At 44.3% G+C, this 13,582-nt stretch overlaps 1 protein-coding gene across 1 annotated transcript in view; it reads right to left on the bottom strand.

Annotated features, from left to right (window-relative positions):
• Positions 1-4,951: 4,951 nt before the first annotated feature.
• Positions 4,952-13,582, bottom strand: part of nup98 (nucleoporin 98 and 96 precursor) — a 54,034-nt gene continuing 45,403 nt past the window's right edge. The window contains exons 30-35 of the mRNA XM_083774475.1: positions 13,508-13,582; positions 12,934-13,155; positions 11,086-11,339; positions 10,695-10,849; positions 9,400-9,511; positions 4,952-6,519 (exon numbers count right to left, since the gene is read on the bottom strand). The exon at positions 13,508-13,582 is cut by the window's right edge and continues 47 nt beyond it. Of these exons, the coding sequence (XP_083630601.1) occupies positions 6,332-6,519; positions 9,400-9,511; positions 10,695-10,849; positions 11,086-11,339; positions 12,934-13,155; positions 13,508-13,582 (1,006 nt within the window). The 3' untranslated portion in view covers positions 4,952-6,331. The remainder of the gene's footprint in view (positions 6,520-9,399; positions 9,512-10,694; positions 10,850-11,085; positions 11,340-12,933; positions 13,156-13,507) is intronic.

Here is a 13,582-nt window from a genome sequence, read left to right as displayed (position 1 = left end):
TCTGATGATCCAACCGCTGAGAAACAACCAGCCGTCTGCCTGGCTGCTAGTGCGCACGCGCGCGCGCGACAACACACGCATACACGCATGCACGCACGCACGCACGCACGCACGCACGCACACACACACACACACACACACACACACACACACACACACACACACACACACACACACACACACACACACACACACACACATTCAACTGGTCACTGAGGAGAAGCTTTGGTCAATGTTATTGTTCTTCATGTATTCATTAATGGTAGTTAAATAACTAGTTTAATTCACATCCATTCATTATTAGTAGTTAAATAACTAGTTTAATTCACATCCATTCATTATTAATAGTTATAAATTAAATAACGACTAGTTTAATTCACATCCATTCATTATTAATAGTTATAAATTAAATAACGACTAGTTTAATTCACATCCATTCATTATTAATAGTTATAAATTAAATAACGACTAGTTTAATTCACATCCATTCATTATTAATAGTTATAAATTAAATAACGACTAGTTTAATTCACATCCATTCATTATTAGTAGTTAAATAACTAGTTTAATTCACATCCATTCATTATTAATAGTTATAAATGAAATAACGACTAGTTTAATTCACATCCATTCATTATTAATAGTTATAAATTAAATAACGACTAGTTTAATTCACATCCATTCATTATTAGTAGTTAAATAACTAGTTTAATTCACATCCATTCATTATTAATAGTTATAAATTAAATAACGACTAGTTTAATTCACATCCATTCATTATTAATAGTTATAAATTAAATAACGACTAGTTTAATTCACATCCATTCATTATTAGTAGTTAAATAACTAGTTTAATTCACATCCATTCATTTAAAGTTTTTTTTCCATTTGAGCACCGTCGTATGACAGAAAATAGCAGATCTACAAGCCCACAACATGTCGTGGTTGCAACGCGCTGTGAGCTGGTAGATCATCACATTTGTGCTCCGTCGCAGGACGGTGTCGAGCGCCGAAAATAGCAGATCTACAAGCCCACAACACGTCGTGGTTGCAACGCGCTGTGGGTTTGTAGAACTGTTGAGCTGAGCTGAGCTTTGAGCTGCACTGTGATGCAGAATGCAGTGAAAAGTGGGTATTAACGCCATCTGGTGGTTGAATTATACTGACAGAGCTACAATTATACTTCTCCGTCCAACAGTGTTTCACAACAATGCTGTCAAAGGCGCGTGCTCTTTCACCCACTTCCGGTAAAGTACTTCCGGCTTTACAAAATAAAAGTTGCTGCGACGCGTCAAGTTAATTCTTCAAAAGTCCGACGTGTTTCCGCTTTCCTTTCAAAATACAACCGACCCACCGGAAACAGTGGCTGAACTGAGCATGCGCACTGTGCGTTAATAACAATAACAATAAGTTAGCTTTAGCTATCGATAGCTTTATGCTATCTTCATGGGTATTAATACGTGTTTAAGTGTTTTATTGTTGTTCTAAAAAATAGAAGATTATTTAACACAAACTGTCGATTCAAATAAAGAAAGTTTTACAACAAATAAAGTGTCTTTTTTACGTCATGAAGACACACAGCTACTAGCTAGCTGCTCAGCTAGCGGCTAAGCGGCTAGCTAGTCTTCTGTGACTCGGCACTGCGGCTGCGCAGTCGTCGAAAACAGCCGAAGTACGAACCCTAAACATCGGCTGTTTTCGACGCGCGTCACCGTCGTACGGATGAAATACACATGCTGTTTTCGACGCGCGTCACCGTCGTACGGATGAAATACACATCGGCTGTTTTCGACGCGCGTCACCGTCGTACGGATGAAATACACATCGGCTGTTTTCGACGCGCGTCACCGTCGTACGGATGAAATACACGTTGCCGCATACTGCAGTTGTCGGTTGTCACCACCAGGTGGCATCAGAGACTACATTCTGCTGTATCTGTGCTGTGTTGTCCAATAGCACCCAGCTGCAGTCTCGCAGTCTCACGTGCTTTGTGAGGCAGGGGGGCCGTGCTCCGTGAGGGGGCCGTGCTCCGTGAGGGGGCCGTGCTCCGTGAGGGGGCCGTGCTCCGTGAGGGGGCCGTGCTCCGTGAGGGGGCCGTGCTCCGTGAGGGGGCCGTGCTCCGTGAGGGACCGGAAACTTAATTTTGGTCCATTATTTCTCCACTTTAATAATACCAATTGGTATTAATTGTGTTTTACATCATTTTAATCGTTGATTAGTCACCTTTACAACGAGGTACAGCTTGTCATGACCACGCGTCCGTGGAATGAGCAACATTGCTAAACGTCTCCACCAGTGTTGGGCAGTACGTCTCCACTTTAATAATACCAATTGTGTGTGTGTGTGTGTGTGTGTGTGTGTGTGTGTGTGTGTGTGTGTGTGTGTGTGTGTGTGTGTGTGTGTGTGTATATATATATATATATATATATATATATAGTATTAGGGCTGTCAAACGATTACATTTTTTGTTTTTTACATTACATTACATTTCTTAAAAATGTATTAGTCATGATCAATGATGTCCAAAATATGCCATATTTTTCTGTAGACTATATTGTTGTGGGAATAGAAAGATAAATAACAGTAGAGTAGACCATCTTGCCAATCAGACTATACCAGTAAGACGCCCTGAGGGCGAGAAGTGAGGTCACGTGCCTGGGTGACGGCAGACTGCTGGGCGAGCGCTGGTGCTTTGGCATGGGGGGGTCAGATCAACATATGGAATTAATTCTGTACTGGCCATGGAGCGTGTCTTGAGTGTACAGGGTTTGATAATAATAATAATAATAAACTTTATTTGTATAGCACCTTTCATACACAAATGCAGCCCAAAGTGCTTCACAAGGCAGGACACAAAAATAAAAATAAAAATATAATACAATAAAACACAAGTAGTTAAAATGATAGAACAATGGCAAAGAACAAAATTGAATATAAGAACATAAAATAAATAAAAATGAGGTCAGATCAACATATGGAATGTCAGAACAGGTCAGCTCCATATATATGGAGATCTAAGGGTGGCAGCGGGGGCAGTGTCTTGAGTGTACAGGGTTTGATGAGGGCCCAGGTAGGGCCGGGCCTTCATTTTTGGGCCTGAGAACTCTACTAATAACTTTGGGGCGGGCCCGTCTAGAGTTTGAATGGACAGGTATCAGTCAAAAGGACGGGTGGGGAAGGATCAACATATGGAATGTCAGAACAGGTCAGCTCCATATATGGAGATCTAAGGGTTTGAGGTCAGATGTAGAGTTGCTGGCCGGCTCAGCTCCATATATGGAGATCTAGGTGATGATCCAGTCTTTTCCATGTATGGCTATCCAGGGTTTGATGAGGTCAGTGTCGTGATCTTATATCATATATGGAAACGGCCATATATGGTGGCGTGACGTGTCACGAGGCATGATGTCATGAGGCGTGACCATATATGGAGGCATGACACGAGGCGTGACATGACACACTTACTGAATGACTGACAGGCAATGCAGGTTTTCATAGTAAACAGTGGCCTACAGTCGCAACAACACATTCTTAAGAACTTTGTCCCCCAATGCATTATGGTCCTGTCTGTGGTCTATGGTCGGGACAAGTATCACTTGTACGGGGTTATAGCAACTTATTACATTACTTAAATGCCTTGATATCATATGTCATATTCTACCATATAGGCCTAGCCTATTGCATATCATTTTATTATTGTTAGATTTGCATTTCTTCAAATATGCACACTTACCAACTAATAAGCTTTCAATGAAACTATTACCTACAACAAACTTTTCCAAACCGAGCACGCAATTATGATTAAGCACAGCTGGTAGCCTACTATACACCCGGCATTTAAGCGCTCACCAGCAAGTGCGTGTCGTGCACGCGCATGATGTTGCGCGTGCATGCATGTGCGCTTGTGTACGTGCAAGCGGGGGGAAAAACGCACTTCCGGTCCCTCACGGATCACCGCCCTCACAGAGCACGGCCCGCTCACGGAGCACGGCCCGCTCACGGAGTACGTCTCGTCTGCGAGGCTGCAGCTGGGTGCCTCTCGTGTTGTATGTTTAAAATGCATGTTCCCAAAGTGGGGTCCGGGGACCCATAGCCATAGGGGTCATTGAGGGAGTTCCAGGGGTCCCCAGCTAAATGGTCGTTTGGAACCAAATGGACCCTTATTGGTCTGTAACTCTGCTACATTTCCCAAACATTTTTACAACCTGCTCCCTGCATTAGGGCTATGGAGCAGAACTCCCTGCATTAGGGCTATGGAGCAGAACTCCCTGCATTAGGGCATTAGGGCTATGGACCAGAGCTCCCTGCATTAGGGCATTAGGGCTATGGACCAGAGCTCCCTGCATTAGGGCTATGGACCAGAGATCCCTGCATTAGGGCATTAGGACTATGGACCAGAGCTCCCTGCATTAGGGCATTGGACCAGAGCTCCCTGCATTAGGGCTATGGACCAGAGCTCCCTGCATTAGGGCTATGGAGCAGAACTCCCTGCATTAGGCATATGGACCAGAGCTCCCTGCATTAGGACTATGGACCAGAGCTCCCTGCATTAGGGCATTGGACCAGAGCTCCCTGCATTAGGGCTATGGACCAGAGCTCCCTGCATTAGGGCTATGGACCAGAGCTCCCTGCATTAGGGCTATGGACCAGAGCTCCCTGCATTAGGGTATTAGGACTATGGACCAGAGCTCCCTGCATTAGGGCTATGGACCAGAGCTCCCTGCATTAGGGCTATGGACCAGAGCTCCCTGCATTAGGGTATTAGGACTATGGACCAGAGCTCCCTGCATTAGGGCTATGGTCCAGAGCTCCCTGCATTAGGGCTATGGTCCAGAGCTCCCCTAGTGGCGAAAAATAAAACTTCTGGGATTAGTGTTGGCTAGACCTCACTCTCGCAGCAACTAACTAAACAAATAAAGTTTGCCAGAGGCATGAGTATGTTTTTATTCAAGATGATTCTTTATTAAAAACACGTTTAAACTTCACACTCATAGAACAGCTATTAGCATCAGTAGCTAGTAGCAACTACTGTTCGCATCAAACTAGATCTCAAAACAAGAGCAAAATAACATGAAAAAAGTTGACATTTTTATTTAGAAAAAAAATGAAGCATTAAAAAAAGAAAACATTTCTTTCCGATGTGAAGTGAGCCAAACAGAGCGGTGTGTTTTCTCACACCACGGGAGTCGTTTTGGTAAAACGGCTACAAACGTCTTCAAAGTAACAAATTATGAATCATTTCAAAAACGTGACAAAAGGATCAATTTAAACGTAATGTAATAATGGTCCTAATAGAATGTGTTTTACTACAATACAATACAGACTGGTGTGTATGTATGACTCATGTACATTACAGACTGGTGTGTATGTATGACTCATGTACATTACAGTGTGTATGTATGACTCATGTACATTACAGACTGGTGTGTATGTATGACTCATGTACATTACAGTGTGTATGTATGACTCATGTACATTACAGACTCGTGTGTATGTATGACTCATGTACATTACAGACTGGTGTGTATGTATGACTCATGTACATTACAGACTCAAACTGAAACTCATCCAAACCCAAATAGAAAAATAGAACATTTTATTTCCTAAGACTCACTTCCTGTTTCCTGTTCATCGCCATCGGACGAACGTGACAAACCTTAGACCTGGAATGCAGCCAATGACAATGATCTATCCCCGTAGCCAATCAGAATAACATCTATATGACTCCAGCCAATGACAATGATCTATCCCCGTAGCCAATCAGAATAACATCTATATGACTCCAGCCAATGACAATGATCTATCCCCGTAGCCAATCAGAATAACATCTATATGACTCCAGCCAATGGCAATGATCTATCCCCGTAGCCAATCAGAATAACATCTATATGACTCCAGCCAATGGCAATGATCTATCCCCGTAGGCAATCAGAATAACATCTATGACTCCAGCCAATGGCAATGAATCAATCAATATATCCCCGCAGCCGATGACAATCTATGCCCCCAGCCAATAAGAATTAGCTATCCCCGCAGCCAATGAGAAAAATATCTATCCATTAAGCCAATGAGAATGCCATATATCCATCTTAATAGCAATGCATTCTAAACCCGCAATAACATTTTGCACACACACACACACACACACACACACACACACACACACACACACGCACACACACACACACGCGCACACACACACTACAAAATCCTGCATAGCAAAATTCTGCCTTCTCATTGGCTGATGAAACACACTGAACACAGCCACCGCCAAAGCTCATTGGCTGCTGATGAGCTGTGTGAGATATGATGTCACATCAACGGGTGAAGCTCATTGGCTGCTGATGAGCTGTGTGAGATATGATTGGGTGAGAGAACGCAGCTCCTCCAGGGCGTAGTCCTCTGGCATTGGCAGACGGGTGAGGGGCGGAGCCAGGAGGCTGAGCTGCTCGTCAGCGCCACCATCTGACCGCAAGGTCAACACCACCCTCAGGATGTTAGCCACGCGCTTAGCCATCTCTATGGAGAAACACATTCATTATGTTAGCCTAGCGCTTAGCCATCTCTATGGAGAAACACATTCATTATGTTAGCCACGCGCTTAGCCATCTCTATGGAGAAACACATTCATTATGTTAGCCTAACGCTTAGCCATCTCTATGGAGAAACACATTCATTATGTTAGCCTAGCGCTTAGCCATCTCTATGGAGAAACACAGTCATTATGTTAGCCTAGCGCTTAGCCATCTCTATGGAGAAACACATTCATTATGTTAGCCTAGCGCTTAGCCATCTCTATGGAGAAACACATTCATTATGTTAGCCACGCGCTTAGCCATCTCTATGGAGAAACACATTCATTATGTTAGCCTAGCGCTTAGCCATCTCTATGGAGAAACACAGTCATTATGTTAGCCTAGCGCTTAGCCATCTCTATGGAGAAACACATTCATTATGTTAGCCTAGCGCTTAGCCATCTCTATGGAGAAACACATTCATTATGTTAGCCACGCGCTTAGCCATCTCTATGGAGAAACACATTCATTATGTTAGCCTAGCGCTTAGCCATCTCTATGGAGAAACACAGTCATTATGTTAGCCTAGCGCTTAGCCATCTCTATGGAGAAACACAGTCATTATGTTAGCCTAACGCTTAGCCATCTCTATGGAGAAACACATTCATTATGTTAGCCACGCGCTTAGCCATCTCTATGGAGAAACACATTCATTATGTTAGCCTAACGCTTAGCCATCTCTATGGAGAAACACATTCATTATGTTAGCCTAGCGCTTAGCCATCTCTATGGAGAAACACATTCATTATGTTAGCCTAGCGCTTAGCCATCTCTATGGAGAAACACATTCATTATGTTAGCCACGCGCTTAGCCATCTCTATGGAGAAACACATTCATTATGTTAGCCACGCGCTTAGCCATCTCTATGGAGAAACACATTCATTATGTTAGCCTAGCGCTTAGCCATCTCTATGGAGAAACACATTCATTATGTTAGCCTAGCGCTTAGCCATCTCTATGGAGAAACACATTCATTATGTTAGCCTAGCGCTTAGCCATCTCTATGGAGAAACACATTCATTATGTTAGCCTAGCGCTTAGCCATCTCTATGGAGAAACACATTCATTATGTTAGCCACGCGCTTAGCCATCTCTATGGAGAAACACATTCATTATGTTAGCCTAGCGCTTAGCCATCTCTATGGAGAAACACATTCATTATGTTAGCCTAGCGCTTAGCCATCTCTATGGAGAAACACAGTCATTATGTTAGCCTAGTGCTTAGCCATCTCTATGGAGAAACACATTCATTATGTTAGCCTAGCGCTTAGCCATCTCTATGGAGAAACACAGTCATTATGTTAGCCTAGTGCTTAGCCATCTCTATGGAGAAACACATTCATTATGTTAGCCTAGCGCTTAGCCATCTCTATGGAGAAACACATTCATTATGTTAGCCACGCGCTTAGCCATCTCTATGGAGAAACACATTCATTATGTTAGCCTAGCGCTTAGCCATCTCTATGGAGAAACACATTCATTATGTTAGCCTAGCGCTTAGCCATCTCTATGGAGAAACACATTCATTATGTTAGCCTAGTGCTTAGCCATCTCTATGGAGAAACACATTCATTATGTTAGCCTAGCGCTTAGCCATCTCTATGGAGAAACACATTCATTATGTTAGCCACGCGCTTAGCCATCTCTATGGAGAAACACATTCATTATGTTAGCCACGCGCTTAGCCATCTCTATGGAGAAACACATTCATTATGTTAGCCTAGCGCTTAGCCATCTCTATGGAGAAACACATTCATTATGTTAGCCTAACGCTTAGCCATCTCTATGGAGAAACACATTCATTATGTTAGCCTAGCGCTTAGCCATCTCTATGGAGAAACACATTCATTATGTTAGCCTAGCGCTTAGCCATCTCTATGGAGAAACACAGTCATTATGTTAGCCTAGCGCTTAGCCATCTCTATGGAGAAACACATTCATTATGTTAGCCTAACGCTTAGCCATCTCTATGGAGAAACACATTCATTATGTTAGCCTAACGCTTAGCCATCTCTATGGAGAAACACATTCATTATGTTAGCCTAGCGCTTAGCCATCTCTATGGAGAAACACATTCATTATGTTAGCCTAACGCTTAGCCATCTCTATGGAGAAACACATTCATTATGTTAGCCTAGCGCTTAGCCATCTCTATGGAGAAACACATTCATTATGTTAGCCTAGCGCTTAGCCATCTCTATGGAGAAACACATTCATTATGTTAGCCTAGTGCTTAGCCATCTCTATGGAGAAACACATTCATTATGTTAGCCTAGTGCTTAGCCATCTCTATGGAGAAACACATTCATTATGTTAGCCTAGCGCTTAGCCATCTCTATGGAGAAACACATTCATTATGTTAGCCTAGTGCTTAGCCATCTCTATGGAGAAACACATTCATTATGTTAGCCTAGCGCTTAGCCATCTCTATGGAGAAACACATTCATTATGTTAGCCTAGCGCTTAGCCATCTCAGAGCGACAACACGTAACCAATTAGAGTTTCAAACTTATATAAAGGACACTTAAAACATTTAGAACACATTCTAGTGGATATATATATATATATATATTTGTCCCATTTCCAAATATTGGTAGGCAAGTTGACAGGAGTCAGCAGTAGGTTGCGCGCTCTGCTCGCGCACGAGTAGGCCATTCACTTGTGTGCAAGGCTCCAGTCGGCAGCTCCACAGAGTGCATTCCTAGTTGGAGCTGTGATGTGATTGGTGGGTGTTTATTGGCGCTGTGATGTGATTGGTCGGTGTTTATTGGCGCTGTGATGTGATTGGTCGGTGTTTATTGGCGCTGTGATGTGATTGGTTACCTGACTGAGCGAGGCGGTCCTTGGCGGAGCAGCAGGGGAGGAGCTCTATCCTCTGACAGAGAGACGTCGCCTCGCTGAACAAACACTCCATCTGATAGGCCGAGATTTCACCCTATCAGAACGCACACACACACACACACACACACACACACACACACACACACACACACACACACACACACACACACACACACACACACACACACACACACACACACACACACACACACACACACACACACACACACACACACACACACACACACACACACACACACACCAGTAAGACGCCTGAGGGCGAGAAGCATGCATCCTGGGTGACGGCAGACTGCTGGGTGAGCGCTGGCGCTTTGGCATGGGGGGGGTCAGATCAACATGGAATGAATTCTGTACTGGCCATATATGGAGTGTGTTTTGAGTGTACAGGGTTTGATGAGGTCAGATCAACATATGGAATGTCAGAACAGGTCAGCTCCATATATGGAGATTTAAAGGTTGCAGTGGGGGGAGTGTCTTCAGTGTACAGGCTTTGATGAGGGCCCAGGTAGGGCCGGCCTTAATTTTCGGGCTTGGTCAGGTATCAGTCAACAGGCCCGCCTAGAGTTTAAATGGACAGGTATCAGTCAACAGGCCCGCCTAGAGTTTAAATGGACAGGTATCAGTCAACAGGCCCGCCTAGAGTTTAAATGGACAGGTATCAGTCAACAGGCCCGTCTAGAGTTTCAATGGACAGGTATCAGTCAACAGGCCCGTCTAGAGTTTAAATGGACAGGTATCAGTCAACAGGCCCGTCTAGAGTTTAAATGAACAGGTATCAGTCAACAGGCCCGTCTAGAGTTTAAATGGACAGGTATCAGTCAACAGGCCCGCCTAGAGTTTAAATGGACAGGTATCAGTCAACAGGCCCGTCTAGAGTTTAAATGGACAGGTATCAGTCAACAGGCCCGTCTAGAGTTTAAATGAACAGGTATCAGTCAACAGGCCCGTCTAGAGTTTGAATGGACAGGTATCAGTCAAAAGGGAGACATCGAAGAGGAAGGATGGATGGGGAAGGATCAACATATGGAATGTCAGAACAGGTCAGCTCCATATATGGAGATCTAAGAGTGAGTTTTGAGGTCAGATGTAGAGTTGCTGGTCAATATTGATGACATCAGGGATCTCCATATATGGGCTTAATACTCATCCCTGATGATGTCACGTGTCCTACGACCTTTGGTCACAATAACCATGTAACAAACACTCCATTTGATTGGCCGAGATCTCACCCTATCAGCGTGCACACCCCCCCCTACCTGTTGTATGTCTTTCAGTGTCCTGATGGTGTTGATGTAGTCCAGATAGACCCGTCCGGCGGAGTCCCAGTCCTGGATGGAACCGGACCGCTCCGGCTCACACAGGCCCTCCAGGAACTCCAACAGGAAGTCATGGTTGTCGTTGATGATGCAATCTGAAGGTAAGCAGGAAGTTGTCACTGTTGTGTGCTCAGTTGTCATGGTTACCACACACTTCACATCTCCCGACTTTTCACTGGAACACCCTGGACAACGCTCCACACGTCCCAGACTCTTCACCCTTCTCTAAAACACCCTGGACAACGCTCCACACGTCCCAGACTCTTCTCTAAAAACACCCTGGACAACGCTCCACACGTCCCTTCCCTAGTAGCAGGTAATGTGTTCTAACCTGAAGCCAGCGTGCGTATCAGTAGTCGGTGACACTGGCTCCACAGCCCGGCGCGGTAGAGGTGCAGAGCTTCGCGGTCCGGGCGGTTCTGGCTCCGGGCGCGGATGGCCTTGGCCTCCTCCAGCCATCGGACAGGAACCTGCAACCTCTCCGTCAGGAAACGCTCTCTGGCCCCGGCCCCCTCTTCGTCCTCATCCTCGTCTTCCTCGGTGCAGTGGAGACACAGCATCTCTCTGACCGCTCGCTCTCTGAGCCTGGAAGAATAATAATAATAATAATAATAATAATAATAAGTAAGACGCGCAAATGCGGAAAGCGAGCACAGCTCGTAAATTGCAATAACAACAATTAGAATAAATTACATGCTTTTCTAAGAAAGTAACAGTGGAATATCTATATAATGAAACTATACATATAAACTATACATATATACTATACTATGCTATACATATGTACTATGACGTGCTATGACTACATACAATGCAATTATAGTGCTGTCTACATAACATGCTATAAGTCTGTATCAAATTCTATCTAAGGCCTCTTTTAGACGGCGACCATCTCCATATAACACGTCAAAGTCCCGTTGCGTTCTCATTTTTTCTTACCCTTTACACGAGAACGCACATGTTATGATATGATGTGCTATTATGCTATACTGTCGCTAGGTGGCGATAACGGGCTGCCAAATAGACAGGTCACCCACGTACAAGAAGAAGAAACCTTCACGCAAGCCTGCGCAACACGGCTCTGGGCGCGCCACGGGATGGTATATATTTTATAATACATTAGGCTACATAAACGCTGCTGCCGCGGCTGCCGTCTATCACAAGGCTTTTTATTTACATCATGGTTTTACATTCAACATCGCTGATGAGCAGCACTTTGTAGGCGAGGAGGGAGGCTTGTTCAGGAACTCCATTATATCATAATGATATTGCTCTGCATCAATGTAATAAACATATGCGCTGTGAGCCAACATGAGCCATGATGTCATAAGTTTTGCGGATTCACCGTTTTGCCTATTTATATGGAGACCATAGGAAACGGTGTTCTGAATGATTTCCACTCTGGGAGGTGGTTTCACTTCGTTGCGTTTTCACCTCCTGAGAACACGGTTCTCGTCTAAATGACAGCAGCAAACGATACTTTATTTTGACGTTTTATATGAACACCATCCTCGTGTAAATAGCACCTAAGTCTACAGAAATGCTATCTAAGGGGGTGGAGTAAGTGCTATGGGCCATGATGTAGTCTGAAAAGGTGGGTTTTCAGACTACATGTTTAAGCATTTATTTCATATTTACATGTCTTCTGTGGTCTCTAACATTACACCTAGCTACATGTTTAAGCATTTATTTCATATTTACATTTCAGCTCAGACAATAATAACCCATTCTGAACGGGAACCCATTTTGGTGTTGGCATTATGTTATGCTTTAGCTATTGAAAAATAGCAGATCTACAAGCTCATATCGCGCCACCGAGTGGCGCGCTACGAGCTTGTAGGTCTGCTATTTTTGAAAAATCGAAGAACATTTTTAGAATCTGATCTCGGGTCAGAATGGGTTAATCAAGACCAGTGTGTGTCCAGTGGAAACATCGTATGAATCTGATCTCAGGTCAGAATGGGTTAATCAAGACCAGTGTGTGTCCAGTGGAAACCTCGTATGAATCTGATCTCAGGTCAGAATGGGTTATAATCAGACCAGTGTGTGTCCAGTGGAAACCTCGTATGAATCTGATCTCAGGTCAGAATGGGTTATAATCAGACCAGTGTGTGTCCAGTGGAAACCTCGTATGAATCTGATCTCAGGTCAGAATGGGATAATATTAAACGGTACATACGTGTCCACAGGGATGTGCATCAGGACCATCACAGACAGGTGCCAGTACCCCTGTGTCTCCAGCAGGGCGGCGTAGCTGCTGTGTAACAGACACTGCTTGTGGACACTCAGGTGGGAGTAGCACAGGCTCTCTAGCGCCACCCACAGGTTCCACGAGAGACGGCAGTCCAGACGCTCCCAGGTCACAGAGAGAGGGTCCAGTAAGGACTCTAATGGGTAATGTCTGGAGAGAGGTCACACAGAGGTTATAGAGGTCGTAGGGGTCACAGAGAGAGGGTCCAGTAAGGACTCTAATGGGTAATGTCTGGAGAGAGGTCACACAGAGGTTATAGAGGTCGTAGGGGTCACAGAGAGAGGGTCCAGTAAGGACTCTAATGGGTAATGTCTGGAGAGAGGTCACATCATCATAATTATTATTATTATTATTATTTAAATAAAGCTACGTGTCACTGTGTAGTTTGAGCAGGTGGAAGCAGAGGTCATACAGAAGTCATACAGAGGTTATAGGGGTCATATAGAGGTCGTAGAGGTCGTACAGAGGTCATACAGAGGTTATAGAGGTCATAGGTCATTACCTGTCGCTGTAGAGTTTGAGCAGGTGGAAGCAGAGGTCGTACAGAGGTCGCTTGTCATCTTCTGCCTCTTCCTGG

The sequence above is a fragment of the Protomyctophum parallelum genome (genome assembly GCF_964188405.1).
Source record: "Protomyctophum parallelum genome assembly, chromosome: 1".
Lineage (NCBI taxonomy): Eukaryota > Metazoa > Chordata > Actinopteri > Myctophiformes > Myctophidae > Protomyctophum > Protomyctophum parallelum.
Note: the sequence above shows the minus strand (reverse complement) of the source record. Positions and strands in the feature narration are given on the sequence as shown.